The 22113-nt window shown below is 40.6% G+C and overlaps 1 protein-coding gene and 1 long non-coding RNA gene across 2 annotated transcripts; both read right to left on the bottom strand.

Moving 5' to 3' along the window:
* Positions 1-2680: 2680 nt before the first annotated feature.
* On the bottom strand, positions 2681-6526 carry FAM43A (family with sequence similarity 43 member A). The gene has a single exon (XM_075202251.1). The coding sequence runs from the start codon at positions 6334-6336 to the stop codon at positions 5278-5280; it is 1059 nt and encodes a 352-aa protein (XP_075058352.1). The 5' UTR covers positions 6337-6526; the 3' UTR covers positions 2681-5277.
* Positions 6527-9152: 2626 nt separating this feature from the next.
* On the bottom strand, positions 9153-21152 carry LOC142142758 (uncharacterized). The gene is made up of 3 exons (XR_012689318.1): positions 20884-21152; positions 15144-15304; positions 9153-9532 (listed from the first exon to the last, which is right to left on the bottom strand). It is a non-coding gene; the product is annotated as an uncharacterized LOC142142758 (long non-coding RNA).
* Positions 21153-22113: the final 961 nt, after the last annotated feature.

Here is a 22113-nt window from a genome sequence, read left to right on the forward strand (position 1 = left end):
GGGAGAGTTGGGAGATATGCTCAATCTATTATGTATACTTTATAATTTATAATTTTATGGACAAAAATGCTGTAACTATTGAAGTGACTATTGAATATTTGTTTGTATGCCATTCATGTAGCAAACACAACCAGCTTTTATTTGTTTGGTTTAAACTGGTTGATATAACTTTTGTAGATATAACATATTACTTTGTTACAAAATTTTGCTATGGGGCTCGGCTGTGAACGGTTATGCCCATGCTATTGGAGTTTACATTCAGACTGCAGGCTGTGAGCCCTGGAGCACCATGGTAATTCAGGCATCAGTTAGTGAGTTTATTCCTGGTTAATTAGGGTTGGGTGTTTATTGCAAACATCTACAGTAAGTATTGTGGACATGGGTGGGCGGGCTGGCTGGCAAATATTAGTGTGAGGAGCAGGTACACAGAATAGACCCATCCCTAAAGGTAGCTTTATGTATAAAAAAAAAAGGGGCTGCTTTATCAAAGGGCAAAAAGCCCTTCTGATGGAGAAACCAGTGCACAGGCCTGTCTTCTCTTTGCCCTTTGTTGTGCCTGCTTGAGCACACAAATAATTTTTCCTGTTTTCGTCATATGTACAGATTGTTTGATCCACATATAGGCAAACTATAGTATGTCATTATATATATTTATATATATTCTGCTGTACAGTGTGGCTGGGGTAGGACTGGTAACACTTAGCCCAATGCCCGCCCAGTGAAACAAGCTAAATTTTACAACCAAAGGCAGAATAAGATTAATATTTCACTGAACAGTTTGGGAACTTTTGCTCATCTCTTATTTTATATTTAATTAATTGAAAGAAGTGGTTAATGCAACCTCTAAAAGGGTGTTTTATCCAATGCATCTTTAGTGTTGAAAAAGACTATATAAGTGTAACGGAAACCATCATCAGCTATTCATATAGCACCATTAATTCCGCAACGCTGTACAGAGAACGCACTCACACCAGTCCCTGCCCCATAGGAGCTTACAGTCTAAATTCCCCAACATACACACACAGACCAAGGGAGACTAAGGTCAATTTGATAGCAGCCAATTAACCTAGTAGTATGCTTTTGGAGTGTGGGAGGAAACCAGAGCACTCCCATGGAAAACATCCAAACTCCACACAGATAAGGCCGAATCAAACTCATGACCTCGGTGCTGTGAAGCACAAGTGCTAACCAGTAAGCCACCTAGCATCCCCAACCCTCAAGTTGTCTCATTCTTTATAGATTGTAAGCAGGTCCCTCTTACCTTTCTGTATGTATTACACAGTATTGTTAGAACACTCTATTTGTTCCCAATTGTAAAGAGCTACAGAATATGCTGGTGCTATATAAATGAATGTTGAGGATTCTTTACCCCTTGCAGCCCCTTAGCTTTAAGAAAAAAAAAAAAAAAAGTAATATTTTGTTATGCATGTAGAATGGCCTGATGTGTCTTATAGGTATAGAAAACAATTATCCCTTTACAAAAAAAACCAAAAACATAATACATTTTGTCCAACACATATCCGATTATATAAATACCAGGAAACAATGCAATAAGTGTGAGAGAATGTCTGATTTATCAGCATATTAGTACACATCATTATAGAGGTCTGGACAAATCCCAGCCACAATGTAGCCCATGTGTCTGAACAAATTTTATATATAGCTGTACCTAACTATAGCAGTAATTTCAATTGAAGTCAGTGAATGCACATCTTCCCTGTCTCCAGGAAGGATAAACTGGTTTCTGAATTCTATGTTATTTTGTTGGCCTGATAAAATATATTATCTGAATCAGGTAATGTTGCCCATATTAAATCCCCTCATCCCAAGTCGCTTTTACGTCAAACCAATAAGTAAATGGAACAGTTCGGAGAGGAAACTTGGCTGATGAAAGCAGGGTAAACAGATCCTCCTAACCAGCAGAGGACTTTGGTGACTAGACTATCCCCACAACAAATCCAGTCACCGAACGGTAACACAATATTGGGAAGCGGTTCAAGCCTTTCCATTGTACCTCCACCATCTACTCTACATTGTTTGGTTATTTATTTTTCTATCAGGTTTCTCAACAGGATTAAATTGAATTAATTATTAATAGGCCAGCCTAGAATTAGGATTCACCAATGTGCCAGTGCTCTCTTTTGTAGTTTAATTAGCTCTTTATTGTGTAGCTGAAAACACACCGATACATTTTCATAGGCCATTGACTCAATTAGGAGCTCTTCCCTTTTAATAAGTATACATTATTACATACATAAGTCACTTCCATGTGAATATTAACACTAATATATTTAAACAAGTACTTATTTTATTAATTTTAAATGAAGTCTTACTCCTTTGGAATTTCTCAATACACTGTAGCAGTTTTATTTCATACATATTTGTTACTTAAATAGATTTCAAACTGGATCTTTATGCTTATGTGTGATATGGTCAGTGATATAAGGGGAAGAAATATAGGGCAAATGTATTCTTTGCAAAAACACATGAACATCCAATGAACCAGTAATGCAAACCTATACGAAGTCAAACTGTAAAATGGGTAAAAACAAGAATATGCCTCATGAAAGAGAAAACATTAGGTCAAGAGAATCAAAGACTATTTAACAGGCAAAACTCCTACATGCCGTTGACAAGTGTTTTCCAAATACAGGGGGGTGAAAAAAAGGCAACAAATATCTTAAATTAGTTTATTTTATTATATTTTCCAGGTGTGCAAACAAACATCGTGACAGTGATGTCCTTTAAAAAATAAAGAAAAAAATTATATACACAAAATATGTACAAGTGAACAATAACATATTTGTCTTTTGCACAGCAAAGATAACATTTAGAATTATGTGACCATTATGTACAAAAAAAATATATATATTTACATGTATGAAACACTGGCAAAGTACTTCACAACAGTGCAAGTATTACAAAAACCATCATGGAATGTAATGAAATTAAAACCGGAAGCATCCCAGTGGGCGGTTTAAAACAAACAAAAACAAAGGAAGTGTAAACATAAAAAAATGGACCAATTTCCCAACTATATTTATTTGTGGAGTTTTGGCAGGTGGATGTTAGGCATCTGAGGTATGAAAGAAATAACCCAAATTGGCAGGCAGGCTTGAACATTAAACAGAACCAAACTGTAGCACAAAATGGCAGAGCTTCTCCTGCAGGAGACTTTTGAAAAGCAGTAAAAGAATGCATTGGTAAGAGTGTATTACCAAAAATACCTAATGTCTGGATAAACTGCATTTTCTAGCTCCTGTTGATCTGTAACTCCCACAATCTAAAGAATGTCCTGAAAGAAACAGGAAGTTGTAGTACAGCCTGTAGATGTGTTGATCAGAGGGTACATTTAAGTTATATTGAATTCGTCAACCATTAAAACATTGCCAATATATTCCCACAACGCAGTATAAACATTGTCAGCTTTTAAATTTATCAAACAGACTTTTAAAAGATCCTCAAAAGGATTCTCATTTTAAGTGACCTACCACTAAAATATTTTGGATATCATTTTCTCTTATATAACATGAGCCGCCATCTGGAATGACAAACACACAATTGTCAGATATTAGACATAATATAAAAGCAGGCCTCTAGTGCTATAGCACCAATGTTACATCAGAGAAAACCAATGATGGAGGGGGCAATGTTACAATGGTTTATCTGTTGCCCATGCCAATATAAAGCTGCAGTGCCTAATGCTATGATTATATGGAGAGGATTTTATCTGCAATGTGCTGCTGCCTTTTAGCTGCAATAAATTAGTGTAGCATTCGTAAGAGCAGATTGGCAATATTTCACCTGCCTGTGCCCTCCCCACCACAATTATATATGTGCAAACATAATACTGAGCCAAGAACATAATAAAACAGGAAGTGGAAAGAGACACGACAAAAAAAAAAAAAAAAAGTGTCTTGTTGTGCTGGGCCAACTAGACTTCCTAGGGTTGCACTTTTGTTTGCTCCTCAGCAGCAGAGAAGAGATGGCTTGGAAAATGCTACCTTTTACGTGAGAGTCCGGGATAACAATGGCTTTAGGGATATTTAGAGTAAAATGCTGCTTTGATGCGCCATCTGGATTAAAATTTATTGTCTAAGGCAGGGTGTCAGCACAGTTGGAACACCAGAAGATTGACATCCCAAGCCCCCTGTGTTTTACAATTTAGCAGCAGTACCAACTAGGCCAAATATTTTGCAGATGCATTAATGTTGGCCCAATCACTGCCAAAGGTTCTAGCACTACTATAAAGTACTTGTAGTTCACTAGAATTCTATTCACCAAATTACGATCCATGTTGTTCTAGTTTTTTGATCTGTATAATAATGTTGCAGTCATGATTAAATACAAGAAATGTAGGAAGTGTTACATACAGATAATACTGATCTGAACAGAAGGTGCTAGCACCATAGCAGTCTAAGGTCTTACATCAGGCCACAAAGTGCTTTCTACAAATACCATGATCTTTCCACCATGCTCCAGGTGGGCTTGAACCAATATGCAGTTGGAAGGTAAGAGGCATTGCACAAAGTCCCTAAAACATTATTTGAATCCACAGTTCCCAGTATACCTGGGCTTCTGGGGTTAAATATTCAACCTATTTGCTTAAATAATTACATATTGTTTGATAACGAAAGCATGTGTTATCCCTTTGCTATGGGCTTAAAAGTAATTCCGACCTTTAAAGGATGCACTTACAATAGAAAAGAGGAGGACTTGTAAAAAAACCCATCAAAAGATGCGTTGGCCATCTACATTTTAATGCAAGCCTAACACCTGCATTTGCAGAATACACAAGGAGTAAGTGATCCCAGCATCAGCATATGTTTGTGGCACTGATGGGAATAATAGATGCATTTGGGGCTTGCTCACAACTAGTGTAAAAGAGCAACCTGTCAGAATATAATAACCGATATTATTCAGATGGGGAAAATGACAAAATATGGTATTAAAAATCAGTATGTATTAATCTCATTAGTGCCATAAAATTCTGCAAGTGTCAGATCAACTTTTGCATTCAGATATGCGTCTGGTTATCCCTTCAGTGTCAGTAACTCGTTTTAAATCTATGTAAGAGAAAAAGGTTTGTAAATGCATTAATTTGGAACAAATCCTCTTGCAGTCACGGAGTTATAAGGTCTCTAAGCCATGCACCTTCTGGTGAAAGAGGATGCCGTCATTCTGCATTACCTTGCTGAGCCCCCATAGGTTAACATCAGTCTGCATATGCACCCACTCCCCCTTTATGACTTTGGAGCTGCTGCTGCTTCCCTTTCGTCAGACAGTCTCAGGCTCCCTGCATTCCTCAAAGCCATTTACGATGGGTCCATTCTCGTGATTGCTCTCTATAGAAGATTCACTGCCCGTGCTCTCACCTGACAAAAGTCTGGTTACCCTCAGGTCCGCCTTGAGAGTTTGCAAATCATTACCCAGGCTCATCTCCCCCAAGTCACTGATGAGCTGAGATAGTTCGTGCTTGACCTCCTCCTCCTCCCCACCGCCATCTCCCCCACCCCCGGTATCCAACACGTCCTCACATTCGAAGCTCATGGCTCTTTCTTCCTCCTCCTCTCCTTGCAGGTCCTCGGTGATGGAGCCGAGCTTGGGGGCGCTGCGGCTCCTCTCCACCGGGGGCTTGTAGCAGCATTGCCCGTTTAGCAGCTTCCTCAAGGGAACCAAAGGGATGCTCTGCTCTCCGATCAGCTGCTGCTGCTGGTGCCTGGCGTCCTCTCGCCTTTTCAGTCTCTTAAATTCTGCCAGGGCGTTGGCTGAGGTCTGGTACAGTAGTAGTGCCATAGCTTTAGCCTTCTCCGGCTTAGACACCAGCACTGCGTGACAGCGCAGCATCACCGCCTTATGCTTCATCTCATGCCGATAGATCCAGGCAAAGATCTTTGGCAGCCGAGGATCTGCCACGCAATACGTCACCCGGTGCAACAAGTACAGGTGCCCTGGGCGCTTGGCTTTGTCCTCCACATGCACCATGCGAATGCCCTGAGAGCTTACAGTCAGCTTCATCTTGGTGCCATGCTTGCCCATCTCACTTTTGCTCCAGATCTTACACACCGCCAGGTCCGTGCAGCCCTCTCCCTTAGATTGCAGTGTGGTTGCATTGCCCAGGTACAGCACGGTATATGTAGGGTCCTCGCCGGTGATTTTGATCTTCTTTCTCTTTGATTTAAACATGCTGCCCACTCTGGTAAAAGCCCCCTCCGGGCAGGACTTGGCAAAGGAGGTTAGGGCGCTGTAGTTAAGGCTCACCGCATAGCCCTTCTGTTTGGACTGCTTGCTGTCCTCCTCAATCAGGTCGAATTTGTTTTTTTTCCAGGGCAACATCTCGCAGGAAGGATAGCGTCTGGCGAAGGGACGGTGCGCTGCGCACTGGATGCGCCTTCAGCGCATTGTCTGGAGCAGTGGAGGCAGCGGAGAACTGTCACTGCAGAGCAGTTGTTTACGTTCATGGCATAGACCCTTCTCCTCAGCACCTATTGCCTACTTTCAGCCTTTCCATTGCAGCCTTCCAGCGCAGAGCAGCGCTAGATATAGTTTGGGATGAACCATTAGCTCACACAGAACAGGGGAGCCAAGCATATAAAAAGATCCTCCCCTTTAACTCATTCTATACTACGAGCACAGAAAGTCATGTAGAAGGGTTAGTTATAGCGTTTTTAATATGATCTGTTAAGCACAAACATTTTAAGTCCAAATAGTTACAAAGCTGTGCTCTGATTGCTTAGTTGTAATGTAAAAACAAATGTTGAATAAGTAAAAAAAAAAAATAACATTGCTAAGTACGGTGCAGTTTATTTACATATCCAAATCAATTATAGTAGTTAACACTCGTGTAAAAGTGCAATTGCATGCTGCCTTTTGAGCATATTTTTGTTTTATGGAACAATATATAATTAATGTACATGGGGTCTATTTATTAAAGTCATGCTGTGTCAATCAATATGAATCGCTGCAAATCACAACATTGCATATTTAAACCATACTTGCCAACTCTCCCGGATTGTCCGGGAGACTCCCGCATTTTGCGAGAGTCTCCCGGACGAGTGTGGCAATCTCCCTGATAGGAAGGGGGAAAAATTTAGTTTAAACGCCGCGATTCACCAGGAATCGCGGCGTTTAGCCCCGCCCCCACTGTAAAATGACGCGATTTGCGTCATTCCGTCACGGGGCGGGGCCAAAATGACGCGATTTCGCAGCCCCGCCCCCTGCACGCCCACGTCCCAGCCGGCATCTCCCGGAAACAGAAAAAAAAATGTTGGCAAGTATGATTTAAACACTGCTGCAATTTACCATGCCAACTTTGGAAGTCCCAGGGAAGTTCCCCCTCCTCCACAAACTGTTTTAACTATTTACCAGCTAGAATGGAGGAAGTGCTATGCGCATGCGCCTACCACTTCCTCTGGTGAGGGATCCAGCAAAGCTGGAGAAGCTTCAGCTGGATCCCAATGAAAATGACATGTAATGCCATCGTTACCCTAGTGCAAAAGATTAATGAATTGGAGAACTTTGGGCAACACGGTGGCTAAGTGGTTAGTACTTCTGCCTTACAGCACTGGGGTCATGAGTTCAATTCCCAACCATGGCCTTATCTGTGAGGAGGTTGTATGTTTGCGTGGGTTTCCTCCGGGTGCTCCGATTTCCCCTCACACTCCAAAAACATACTGGTAGGTTAATTGGCTGCTAACAAATTGACCCTAGTCTGTGTGTCTGTGTGTGTGTTTGTGTATATTAGGGAATTTAGACTGTAATCCCAAACGGGGCAGGGGCTGATATGAGTGAGTTATCAGAGAGTTCACTGTACAGCGCTGCCGAATTAGTGGCACTATATAAATAAATGGTAATAATAATAAATAATAATAACTTCACAGACCGCATTATGATATATGGGGTCTGCGTTAAGAAACGTTAATCTATGATTTCTCCTGCATTGAACTGCTGTGTTCTCAGGTCTAATCTACCTACTGTTCAGAATTCCCTACAGCAAGACAGGCCTGGGAAGTGCAGAAAATACCTAAATTAGATCTCCCATGCCAGGGAACGCTAATAGATCTATGTAAACTACTGTTCTCAATAATAATAATAGATCCATTTTACATGGGATCTACTAGTGCTGGCAATAGGGGAGACGTCTAAGTGATCGTTAGACGGTCTAACGATCACATGTACGGCTCCTGTGGCCCTAGTTTTGCAGGACAGTCTTGGTTTCTCTTGGTAGAAATCTTTAGTATTTAAGTAACATGATTAAAATAAGTACTGGGATTTTTTTTTTAACTGTAACTTGCCCCGGAAACTGTAGTAAAAAATGTTTAAAGTATATATAGTTGGTATCACTGAACTTGTGGTAATTGGGGGAACTAGACAATGATATTCTGACATTTTATATTAATGGAGCTGCACTAACTGCATGAGAGTAAATGTGGACAAGATCTGGGAAAACTATCTTAACCTATCGCTATCAATTTTCCAATATAATGCTCATAAGTAGAGGTTTCTTTCAATATGCAAATAAAAGCCCTATAGATCCCCCCAAAATTAACAATATAAAAGTGTAAATAATTCTGGACGTGAAGGGGCTAAACGTGATAAGGCCAGATAATAGAATTAGATTTATTTTGCACTGTGACGGTACATACACAAAGCATCTGTGGTCTCGGTACTGTTGAGCTGTCATCCGTGAAACATAATGCTTATATTTTTGAAATTTAAAATCATAATAATTATTTCTTAACTGGAGTAGAACTATATTCATATAACAATCATATTTAACTTGCAAAAGGATGTATGGGGAACCTTTATGGATTGTGCAAACTTCATGTCAAATAGTGTCTTTGCGTTATAATTGGGGGGAAAAAGGTTTGTTTTACGCAGTACGACTCTGACTTCCAAGTTCTGGTGTAGTTTTTGTTAACGTTCCCCATTAGTATGCTAGCAATGTTGGTATTTCTTGCTGGGACCATCTGGACCTTACCACTATATTATATGCAGGATAGAATTCATGACATAGTTACTCTGTATTTTAGGAAAACTCGTACCTACCATCATTACCTACCAGCATTTAAAAAAAAAAAAAAAAAAATCTGGACAAAATAAAACAAGCCAACAATACAACAAACATACCTACATGTTTGTTTGCCATTTATTTCAAAATGTATAAATTAGTGGTATTTACTCTGTTGCTAGATTTATCAATTAAAAGTTACAATATTTGCAAACAATTCATATACAAATGTTTAAGCTAGCAAGCAATAGAATAAAAATCTTCAAACACATAAACATGTTATTTATTGAAAGGAGAGGTAGGAGAATGAACGTTACACATTTGCACTAAGCGCCTATTGAGACATCTCCGCCTCTCCTTACTCCTAGTCGCACTTCCTGTTAATGAGTGAAGAGTAGACACACACCTTGATGTGCGCTGGGTGGACCAACATGCTGCATCAGTGCACAACCAAGGCAATTTGCTGTAAACGTTTAGTGCCCTTCATAATTTATATCCTCCATTTTTTACGGTGCATCAAACCTTGGAAAAGATGGAAGCAATATCAACACACAATAATATAAACTATCCACTGCTAATATATTATGATATGCTACCACCTATTGGTATACCATGGGATTACAGTCTTGATCAATAGCTTTAAACTTTTCATAAGCAGGAAAAAACTAGATCCATAATATTTAACATAATAATGTCCCCATCAACAGACAGATTACTATTACTTTCTTTATGGTATCTAGTTTAAAAATGTAAATGCAATTGAGAATACTGATTTAACTTGATCAGTCTCCATGTGTTGATTGAGCTTTTAAACTATAAGGGGGTATTCAATTGTTAGCGTTAACGGGAAAAAACTAGCGCTCCAAAAATATCACCGTTTATACGGTAATATTGCGCGAGAAAAGCATTAATACGGTAGTTTACTTGCGGAATTTCAGCTCGCCGCTCAGGGAGCAGCGAGCTGAAAATGAGCGAGTACTTACCGTATTAACGCTAAGATTTTTAGAGCGCTCGTTTTTCCCCGTTAACGCTAACAATTGAATACCCCCCTAAAATTCAAAGATTTATTATTTGTATTGTTTACTATTTTGAAAATTCTGGAATGTCCTTATGAACACATCTATAATATAAATGTCTAGTGGCATGTGTTAGTCTGTCTGTGTGTGTGTGGAAAAAATAAAACCAAGCTGCAGCGCCACCTGCTGGGCAGAGTTATACACTGACCTACTAAATTCTTAGTGTGTGTGGGGAAAAAAATTCAGAAAGGGCTGAAATTTGGTATACTAAGATGTTTTTAATTTGTTAATTTAATTTGTTAACTGTTAAAAGTGTTTATAAAGATTTTAAAAAAATATATATATATATTTCTTGAAGGAGAAGTGACAGTTGGGAGTGGTTGGTGGTTGCCGGGGGTGACAGTGGGGAGTGGTTGGTGGTTGAGTCCTGGGCTATGGCCCAAATGCATGACAAGAACCTTTTTAACACCTTAAGTAGCTTGATTTGACTAGAATGCATGAGTATCATGCACGGGTTAACTTGTGTTTAATAATGCTCTTCCTCCAAAAAATTGTATTTATTTATACAGTACAAATTCGTAACATATTTTTGTGTATATATACACAGACATACACACACAATATATATATACATACATACACACACTATATATGCACATACACACAAAATATATAAATATATCTAATATATAAAAGCCTAGAGACGTGCGTTAGTGTGTGTGTGTGTGTGTGTGTGTGGAAAAAACTATTTCCTCAGAAAGGGCTCATCCAATTGACCTGAAATTTGGTATACTGACATTATTTGGACAAAAAAATTACAATAGTGAAGTCAGTTAACTTCCATCATCCCCCCTTCCCCCCGTGGGAGGGGTAGTAAAAGCTAAATTTACGAGTTGAGGGCTCAAACTCATTTTCGTGAGGTAATTTTACCTCATGAACACACATGCTGTGTGTGTGTGTGTGTGTGTGTGTGTGTGTGTGTGTGTGTGTGTAAAAAACTACTCGGTGACAGAGTGCTCAAGCTGCAGCGCCACCTGCTGGGCGGAGTCATATACTGCACTGACCTACTAAATTCTTAGCATTATCTAATATATAAAAGCCTAGCGGCGTGTGTGTGTGCCGATGAAGATGACAAGAACCTTTTTAACACCTTAAGTAGCATGATTTGACTAGAATGCATGAGTATCATGCACGGGTTAACTTGTATGTATATATTATATATATATATATATATATATATATATATATACATATACATATACATATACATATACATATACATATATATATATATATATATATATATATATATATATATATAGAGATAGATAGATATTTAACTTTAACAAGGGCCAAATTGTGATGGCTATATGACTAGGTCAGAGCATCTCCAAAACTGCAGGTCTTGTGGGGTGTTCTCCGCATGACGTGGTTAGTACCTACAAAAATGGTCCAAGGAAGGACAACTGGTGAACCAGCGACAGGGTCATGGGTTCCGAAGGCTCATTGATGCTCGTGGGGAGTGGAGGCTAACCCGTCTGGTTTAATCCCACAGACAATCTACTGTAGTACAAATTGCTGAAAAAGCTAATGCTGGCTATGATAGAAAGATGTCAGAACACACAGTGCATTGCAGCTTGCTGTGTATGCGGCTGCATAGCCGCAGACCAGTCAGAGTGTCCATGGTACCAGAACTGAACCATGGAGCAATGGAAGAAGGTGGCCTGGTCTGATGAATCTTTTAGATCATGTGGGCGCCGGGTGCATCGCTTACCTGAGGAAAAGATGGCACCAGGATGCACAATAGCAAGAAGGCACGCCCGTGGAGGCATTGTGATGCTCTGGGCAATGTTCTGCTGGGAAACCATGGGCCCTGGCATTCATGTGAATGTTACTTTGACACTTACTACCTACCTAAACATTGTTGCAGACCAAGTACACACCTTCATGGCAACAGTATATGCTGATGGCAGGGCCGTAACTAGGGCTGTGCGATAGGGGGCGACCGCTCAGGGCGCAATGCTGAAGGGGGGGTGCAATTTAGGAATATTTTTGGTTCATTTGGTTAAAATTGAGGTCTAGGGGGGCGGCATTTGTCTTTCTCGCCCCAGGCGCTAGAATTCTAAGTTACGGCTCTACCTAATGGCAGATAATGCGTTGTGTCACACTGCAAAAATTGTTCAGGAATGGTTTGAGGAACATGACAAAGAGTTCAAGATCAACACACTAGACCTTTGATGGCTGAGAATTCAAGAAAGGAGTAGCAGCTTTCTTTAATTTATTTTATTTTCTCATCCAGAAGAGTAAAAACACAGCACACAGAGCTGTCCACTAGAGCCCTTCTCTTAGAAAAATACTAGCAGTTTTACCCTATTTGAAATTTGAAGCCGCACCAAAATCCATTAATATAAACTATCCGCTGCTAATGTGGTGGTATGCTACCACCTATTGGCACTCTGTGGGTATCACAGTTAGGTAGTTTTTTTAATACACATTGAGGGCCTGATTTCCAAATTCCTCTTTGGAGATTTCTGCCTAAGCCCATAAGTGGAGAGGAGCAGACATCTGCATCGGCCACAGGCCGGATTGGGAGCAATGGTGTTTACTGAATAGTTGCACCTAGTTTTGCGGATTAATGAAACAACAAGCTTTTATTTTGCATAGCAACATTATTAAATTGAGAGAAAGGGGTGAAAATCGTGCATTTTTAGGGGTTTTCCTTGTTGTGGGGAATGGCACACTGCCCTTTCCACTCCATGAAAGAACTTTATTTTTGTATTAGCTCTGAGCTGCTGAAGATTAGACCTCATCCTATACATTTAATGGGATGGATTTTGCACATCCAATTGTATATAAGGAAAGAAGCCTATTTCCAGGTGTACTTTGCCCAATGTAAAAAAAAGCTTCTTGCACACAAAGCTGCCACAGGTAGTTGGTGTGACAGGATAGGCTTACTTTAACACCATGTAGGAGGTTTACAGGTTATTTAGGGCAGGCCTGTCCATCCTGCGGCCCTCCAGATGTTGTGAAACTACAAGTCCCAGCATGCCCTTCCAGCTATCAACAGGTTGTCTACTGGCAAAGCATGCTGGGGCTTGTAGTTTCACAACACCTGGAGGGCCGCAGGTTGGACAGGCCTGATTTAGGGTTTCCCTTACTGTTAGCAGCCTGCTGTTACTGACCACTCCTGCTGGTGCTGCTTGGCCAAACCTGACACTCGGCGGCTCTGTTAACTACAAAAATAAGTGGTTGTAGGAGAAGTTGCTGCCATCAACAGGTGCCTCTACTGGCATCTAGAACTGTCTGCCCTTTGGTAGTGTCTATAACGTTTGAGGCACCTCTTTGCTGTTTTAAAAAGTGGAAATGTTGCCTATAGCAACCAATCAGGTTTTATCTTTCATTTATTTAGTGCGTTCTACAAAATGACAGCTAGAATCTGATTGGTTGCTATAGGCAACATCTCTACTTTTTCAACCCCACAGTTTAGTAAATATACCATCTAGTCCCAAACATACTCAATGATAGTCCTGTAACAGTACATCTTGATGTACAAACTCTGCCATTGGCTCACTCTATTTCTCTTCAAGATTTATACAGCATACACCCTTGTCCTCAATGATACCATCATCGCTGCAACAGGTGGTACTGTGTACGTCGTGTGATGGACATACTCTCAAAACAGTCAATAACTCTTATCCTCACTATATATTGCTATTATATAAATGCTACTGTTTTGTATAATTGAACTGAACCTTGACATAATCATCATGTGTTAGGAAACCTATCCTGATCATATCCCTGGTTTTTTGAGTCTGGGACACAGTGAGACTGTAACATGATTAAGGTTACAAGGAAATACTGAGATGTGAACCATGGTTTTGGGCAACACTTTCTCACCATTTTGTCTGCAGGGAATTTCTCCAACAAGACATCTGTTGTGCTATGTAATATGTCATGTAAGTGCCATCAACAATACTCATATAAAACTATGCCTTGCTCTGATGGGCACGGGCACCCACAGAAGGAGAATTTGAATAATACATAGAAAATCTAATTACTACCAGTAAGGAATTAGGTTACGTAAGATTATTACAAATTCATTTACCTACAGATTTACAACATGAGTGAGTCAAATCTGTCACCAATCCACACGCCTGAAAAGCAGCACCCAGCATCAAGATGATTCTAATTTGCCCAATCATATCATACAGCATACCAGTGGACCTCACTGAGAGACCTACAAAGTTCAGCTGACATTTGTGTTGTAATACTGTGTATATGTTAGTTTGTAATAATCTGACCTTGTACCAGTTCTGTAGGTAAGAAAGGGAATACTGTGATGGTAAAATTGTCATGTCATGGCTATGATAATATCTGTATATGAACTGATGGAATCAAGATTTTATTGTTTTAACTGGTCACAGGATCCAGTTCTTCTATACGTTATCCAAATTGCTGTACAATCATCTACAAATATTAGGCACTTTGATACCCAAGCAAAAGGTTGCTTTTAACTCCAACCTCTTATATTTACATTAGACAACTGCTCACTGATGCATTATCCACAGCCAAAGCATCTTAAAACTGCTTGTAAAATGCATGTGTCTTACGGATGATTGCAATGATGAATGAAAACAGGCAATCAGTATATTCATGTATTGAAATACAAATACATAAAAACAACATAGGCAATAGTATCAATGCACTGATAAAAGTAAAGAAAAGTAATGACATAAAGGCACATTCAGAATGTTATATAGGCACAATCCGTGCATGGCAGCGTAAATACCGGTATAAACAATTCCATTAAGCATATGTATGCAAAAGGCAGGATAGAATATCCTAGTTGTAAGCAAGTACTCCACAACAATTATAATATCGGTCAATCAGATGATTAAGCCCAGCATATAAACATAATATGAGTCAGTGGAAGTGGCTAAAAGCCTTTAAGAATCCAGATAATTTAAAGTGATATCTTGTCCTCCCGATTAGAGATGGTAAATAATGTGATGATAAATATGAACAAAAGTCTAATTAGTGAAAGTCAAAACCCCTTAAATGGTTATAGGCAGTGATGGCTGGTGTTCATAGGACGTCGGTAATGGTAAAAAACTCACCCTTTCAATGGATTGTTTCCTGGAGTTCCCACTCCAAATTTGTGTCCTTCCGAGATCAACCGCACTTGTGATCCACCTCCAGATGTGTCTGGGGATGTTGGTGTCTACTTTCCTCTTTTCGGCATGCGCATGCAGTGGTAAAAAGCACTTGTAAGCTCCATCTTTGTTGAAAGTAGTAAGAAGTGGTTAGTAATGATATTCCAGGTGAAAAGAGGTGAAAATAAATAAGATATCAGTTTGTGGTCAATTTCCAATGAGTTTTGATAGTTGAATTATGTGGTATACACCCTCCTATAAATAGGCTGGTCTAAGCTGTAGCCATCGTGTGATTGGTCAAAGAACGGAATAAGCACAAATAGTGCAACAGAGTTCTAATATAGATTGTTATAATAAAGACAGGATTGGAAGATATTGGCAACAATAATAACAATCGTAATCAACAATGTTGGCTATTCTGACAACAGCAATAGGTGATAATAAAAAACACACAGATACAAAACATATTTACAGCGCTCTAAACCCTTATATATAAGTGAAACGTACACAGCTGACACAAATGGACACAAGTTGCAATATATCACAATATACTAATATGTATTACCCTTAAAAGCACACAATAAAAAGTCTCAATTAAGAGCAACAAACAAATAAAATGTTAAATAATATCGGTGGGTAATAGGAGCTTTCAACAATTATGTCCTCTTTAATGTCAGTATTCAAAAATGAGCCATCCATAGCATAGCTTTGTTCATGGGTTTGTACTGGTTGCTAAAGTGTTCTCTAAGACTTCTCCTAAGACTTTTGATACACGTCTGATCTTTTAGCTGATTAATGGAATGTGCACTGACAGATATTAATACTCATGTAGCGTAAAAATACATATGAACAAAGCTATGCTATGAATGGCTCTTTTTTGAATACTGACATTTAAGAGGACATAATTGTTGAAAGCTCCTATTACTCACCAATAATATTTAACATTTTATTTGTTTGATGCTCTTAATTGAGACTTCTTATTATGTGTTTTTAGGTTAATAAATATTATTAGTAAGGTGATATATTGCAGCTTGTGTCCATTTGTGTATTCTGCCAGCTGTGTATGTTTCACTTATTTATATAAGGGTTTAGAGCGCTGTCAATATGTTTTGTTTCTGTGGAGTTTTGATTTAAGGATTTGTGACAGCTTCTTTTTTAACAGCTGCCTGACCTTATAGTAATTGGTTTGCTGTTAGATAATTTGATTATAGTTTTATATAACAGTTACTAGTCCTGGTCCTCTGTGCCTGATTTGTTATATATAGTCTCTGTTTTTTGGATAATAAAAAACAGTTCTTAGATGTTAGATAAATATTAAATCTTATTCAACAATGGAGCATAAAATACAGTGAATGCATAATGAAACATAATATCAAACCAAAAATTTGAAGTTCAACAGGTGAAATACACAGCGGGTGAAATAAGTATTGAACACGTCAACATTTTTCTCAGTAAATATATATTTAATGTGGCTATTGTAATGAAATTTACACCAAATGTCAGCAACAACCCTTACAATCCACACATGCAAAGATATCAAACCATAGATGTCCATTATTAAGTTTTGTGTAATAATGTGAAATGACACAGGGAAAAAGTATTGAACACATGTGTCACGAACACACTCCCAGCTTCCGTGACTTTGGGTGTTTGCTGTATGAGTTTACACAAGATTCCAGCCCGCAGTCTCTCTAAATGACGGATCTATACATGGATCTGACAAATGGAAAGTTATAAAAAGCTTTCCAGTTAAAAATCTATGTTGAGGACAAAAGGTGCTAATGTTTTCAGTAAATAGACTCATTTGTTTTTTTTCTCGTGACATTTGGGCAATGTATTTGCTGCCCATCCATGGTTTGTTGACCCTGTATATTCCTATGAACCTGAGTAATGAGGGGTCCTTTTCATGAAATTTTGCAAAATGATCAGAGACACCGTGTGTTACAAGTCCCTTCTCTTATGTTGCTATGATGTTCAGACACACTCATCATGCAACAGTCCCCCACTATTTCCTTATAATGTTCTCAATCCTCCTATAGATTCTACTGTGACAGGATGGACTGCCTATACCACCCTGTCTGTTGTGTAGATGGGGACTGGTTGAGCTTGCCTTGCCACCGTCCCCTTTCTTTATCCCAAATGTACCCTCTAACCGCAGTAGGAGGGGCTTAAGCTGCTGCCACCACTAGGCTCCTTAGCAACATTCAGAACTGCATCCTTCTGGGTCCAGCCTCCTGTCCCTTTAACCAATCTGGACTGATTCATGCAGCCTGCACGTGGATCAGCCCAGAGAGGTTAACACCTTTTTACATAGAGGCTAGAGGCAGGGGGGAGTGTACTTCCCCCCTGTACACACCAGCTGTCAGGGAGAGGGGAGCTCAGCCCACTCTCCTCCCTGGTGCCTGTCTGTCTGTCTCCTGCAGAAAACTACCACCAGGGACCCTGTACCGAGGTCTAGCTCTCACCACTGGCAGAAAATAGTACCAGGGGAGAGCAGCCAGATCCCGGGGCAGCAGTCCCTGCCCTGTCGCTAGCTGAAGCTCTTTGAGCTCCAACAAGCGACTTAGCCTCCTGGGTCCCCCCCAGGAGGCGCTTCACCTCCTGGATCTATTTGATTCCAGGAGGCTGGTGTGGAAGTTCCTCCAGCAGCCACTGAAGCTGGCTGCTGGGGGGTGAAGGATAAGGGGCTGCTTCTGCAGCCCCCACTGGACCACCAGGGAAAAAGTAAGTATTTTTATCTTTATATACACATATATTTCATACATTTAAATACATTTCACACATATTACATTTAGAATACACATTTACTCTATTTTACACCCCTAGCGCCAAGCACCGGGAGCTAACACTTTTAGCGCTGCAGCGCCTGCACATCACATTTTTCATTAATTTTGTAAATACATCTCAAGCCCTTCCGAACACTCCCCAGCGCTAGGCACCGGGGATTAACCCCTTCATTGTTTCTGCACTGGGTACTACCTAACAAGCACCGCAGCGCACACTTTAAAAAAAATTTTTACTTTAAACATTTAAAACACTTATGCCCGCGGCAGCTAGCGCCAGGGCTTTAACCCCTGCGGCATCGGGTATTAACCCTCTCAACCCTGGAGTCCATTTAAAGATGGCAGCCAAACGTATCTCCCAGCTGAACACTGCAGAGACCTGGCCACATCTACTATATCTAGTATTGAAAGGGACATTGATAGATTCTAACTGTGGTTCTCTCTTTTTTTTTTTTTTGAGTAGAAGCTCTCTATTTGTCTCCCGTAGCAGTTCTGCAAATATGTTTATAGTACCCACTGGTGGGTCAAAAATAATTGTAGTGCAGGATGAAAGAGTTGCTGGTGAGCAGAAAGTCTACTTGCTCTATGGGCAGCTCTGACTCTTGGGTCATGATGGATTTTACATGCCTGCAATCCGCTTTGTGATCAATGATCGTTTATAGTGACGTAACGTCACATGCCATCAGTATGTATCCTTCTAGCCATTGGGTGTCTTTCAGGATCTCAACTACATGGCTGGTGTCTCTTAAGCAGCTCTTCTGTCTGACAACTAAGGGCTGGAGGAAAAAAAATGATGTAGTTTGATGGGTTGATAGTAAGGGAATTAGTCCCCGAGACAATAGGGGCTAGATTTACTAAACGGCGGGTTTGAAGAAGTGGAGATGTTGCCTATAGCAACCAATCAGATTCTAGCTTTCATTTTGTAGAATGCACTAAATAATTAACATCTATAATCTGATTGTTTGCTATAGGCAACATCTCCACTTTTTCAAACCCGCCGTTTAGTAAATATACCCCTAGGTCTCCCAGGTGGATTGGTAAGGGACTTGTGAATTTTAGGTAGTTGGCAAGTACGGGTAGTCTAGGGTCTTTTATTGTCAAGAAATCAAATTCAGACTTGTTGAGTATACCTTCTCGTGAGGCATCTCTAAGTAATTTCTACAAACTTTTCTGATAATGGGTGATTGGGTTTTTCTGAAAGGTCTTTATAAGTAGTGGTGTTGCTGAATTGTTTGCCCAAATCTGCTAGATAGTGATCAGTGTCCAAAATTGTGATTCCCCCCTCCCTTCTCAGCAGGTTATTCACCAAGCTCTTGTTGTTGGCTAAATCTTTAGTAGCACTCTTTTCTGCTTGAGTTGTATTGGACTGGGCTTTAATGCTGTGTACTTTAATGTCTTCCACTAAAAGGACTTATGTTTATACCAGCATTTACACTGCCATGCACAGATTGTGGCTATATAACATTTTGATTGTGCCTTTATGTCAATACTTTTATCAGTGCACTCATACTATTGCCTATGTTGTTCTTCTGTATTTGTATTTCAATACATGAATATACTGATTGCCTGTTTTCAAACATCATTGCAACCACTGCATAATATTTAGTACCGTACTGTCAGGCGCCTTGGTATTGTTATTTGAAACATTTTTCACATTTGGGAGGGTTGGGATACCCCTCCTTTTCATTCCTATATTTTGGCAGCCACCTTATATATATCCCGAAAAGAAGCGCAGATATCCAGCTCTGTTCTTATGTTCACAACTTAGTATGTGTTAGAGTCATTCATGAAGTAAACATTTCATGAATTCAGATCTGCTGAACTTCAATGTGCGCTAAACTGGAGTGGGATTGTAAACATAGGGTTTAATAATCCCTAAACTACCAGCATTTTGTAAGTGATTAAAAGATTACTTGGCTGCAGATAATGCTTTAATGTAAATAAATAATATTAGTAGAACACAGTTAGAATATTTGTGGACAGTTTCCAGGCTTTGAGGAGAGAGCACTACAGGCACATTGGCCATATGCGTACAAAAGCACATGAGGCTATTTTGGAGTGAGATTGTCGAACCAACAGCGTGACTTGAGGCAAGGTCCTGTCTGCACAGCACAGTGCCCCAAAATTGGAACAGTTGACAGACCATACTCCTCGTTCCTACCTGTTCTTACAGTTTTTTGACTATCTGATGCAGCTAGTTTCTTAAGCTCAGTTGCTACTTGACATGTCATAATTCAAGTGAGTGTCCTGAAAAAGTGAGAGTGTGAGATCTAGCTAAAGCCAGGAATGTTAGGAGCCTGCATGTGCAGGAGGTAGAAGAGACAGCCTAAAGTGTGCCTGAAGAAAGAAAGCAGGAAGATACCGAACTGTGTGTAGCTGTTGAACTAATGTGACCTGGAATGTAATGTAACATTGATGCTATGCAATTTAACTGTTTATTCTTTAACTGTACTTATGCTAGAAGATTCTCCTGCACCAAGAGAGGGGATGTTGGAGATGTTAAGTTCGAGGACGTACTGTGACATCCAGGTACTGACAACCAGGGCTGCCAAGAGGAATTCAGGGCCCCGGTAGAACAAATTCATGGGGCCCCCTTATAGTTGAGTACACTAAAAAAAATTGCACTGCCGTAAATTTTTCTGAGGTGTGGTCATGCATTTGGGGGCATGGCAAATGCGCCATTGGGGCGTGGCTAACACATCAAAATCACTAGGCTCTCAATTCGCCGGAGCGTCACATATGTCCAAGCACTCCTGACTTTCAGGACATCTAGCACCACAGTGTAGTATACAAAGAATGCAGTGTGTACACAAAGAGTTCAGTCTTGGCCTGCACCTTACATTGGGCACAACACTCACCAAAAATTGCCATTGTCCCTACTAGAATCACAACATTTCACATACTGTCCTGCTCTCTCCTACCTGTTCTTCTTACTTTCACCACCTGTGGCTGCATGTTTCTTTAGTTGCGGCTTGTCTGGATCCTGGAATGCTGGGAGTCCTATCTGGAAAAAAATGGCAACATTTAGATAATTCCAAACAACCCTGGCGTTACATCAATACCACCCACGATTAATAATTAGGCCTTCCTCCAGCTCCAATATTACAATAATGTGCCCCTTCATCATCGCCATGCCTTATGATCACACTGCGCCCTCCATGCTGCTTTTGCCCCCTTCACCTGGCTCCCCTTCATCACACTATACTATGCTGCTCCCCCCCTTTTTCAATTCCACTGTGCCATGCCTCCCCCCCTTTTTAACCCCTGTGCCATGCTGCCCATTTTTTAACCCCACTGTGCCATGCTGCCCCCGTTTTTTAACCCCACTGTGACATGCACCCCCCTGTTTTTTAACCCCACTGTGCCATGCTGCCCCCCTGTTTTTTAATCCCACTGTGCCATGCTGCCTCGTTTTTTAACCCCACTGTGCCATGCCCCCCCATTTTTTAACCCCACTGTGTCATGCCGCCCCCCGTTTTTAACCCCACTGTGCCATGCTCCCCCGTTTTTTTTAACCCCACTGTGCCATGCCTCCCCATTTTTTAACCCCACTGTGCCATGCCTCCCCTCTTTTTAACCCCACTGTGCCATGCCGCCCCCAGTTTTTTAACCCCACTGTGCCATGCTGACCCTTGTTTTTTAACCCCTCTGTGCCCCCCTCGTTTTGCAACCCCTCTGTGCCCCCCCCCCCAGTTTTTTAACCACTCTGTGCCCCCCTCGGTTTTTAACCCCTCTGTGCCCCCCCTCATTTTTAACCCCTCTGTGCCCCCCCCCCATTTTCCTCCCTTCGCTTACCTTTTCTTCTCTCTTCTTTGTTGGTCTTCTCTGCTCCTCTGTGCTCCATTGCTCCAGACTGACTGAATGCTGGGCGCGACATGATGACGTCACACCCGACATTCAGTCAGTCTGGAGCAATGGAGCACAGAATAGCAGAGAGGAGGGACGCCAGCGCCGCGATCACGTGAGTATGTTTTTTGTTTTTTTTAACTACCCTGCTCCCCTCACCAACAACCGAGCCCCCCCCCCCCCCCCCCCCCCGCTGCAAAAAAAAGAAAAAAAATTAAAATAAGAGGGGGAAGGGTTCCGAGAAAGGATGCTAAGATAATGGGGTCAATGCTCTTGATGGGACGCTGCTGTGCGAGCAACTTTGG

This window comes from Mixophyes fleayi, chromosome 3 (genome assembly GCF_038048845.1).
Source record: "Mixophyes fleayi isolate aMixFle1 chromosome 3, aMixFle1.hap1, whole genome shotgun sequence".
Lineage (NCBI taxonomy): Eukaryota > Metazoa > Chordata > Amphibia > Anura > Limnodynastidae > Mixophyes > Mixophyes fleayi.

Bases quoted from the DNA above. Each gene is read 5' to 3' on its own strand.
- FAM43A (XM_075202251.1), bottom strand. From the start codon at position 6,336: ATGTTGCCCTGGAAAAAAAACAAATTCGACCTGATTGAGGAGGACAGC.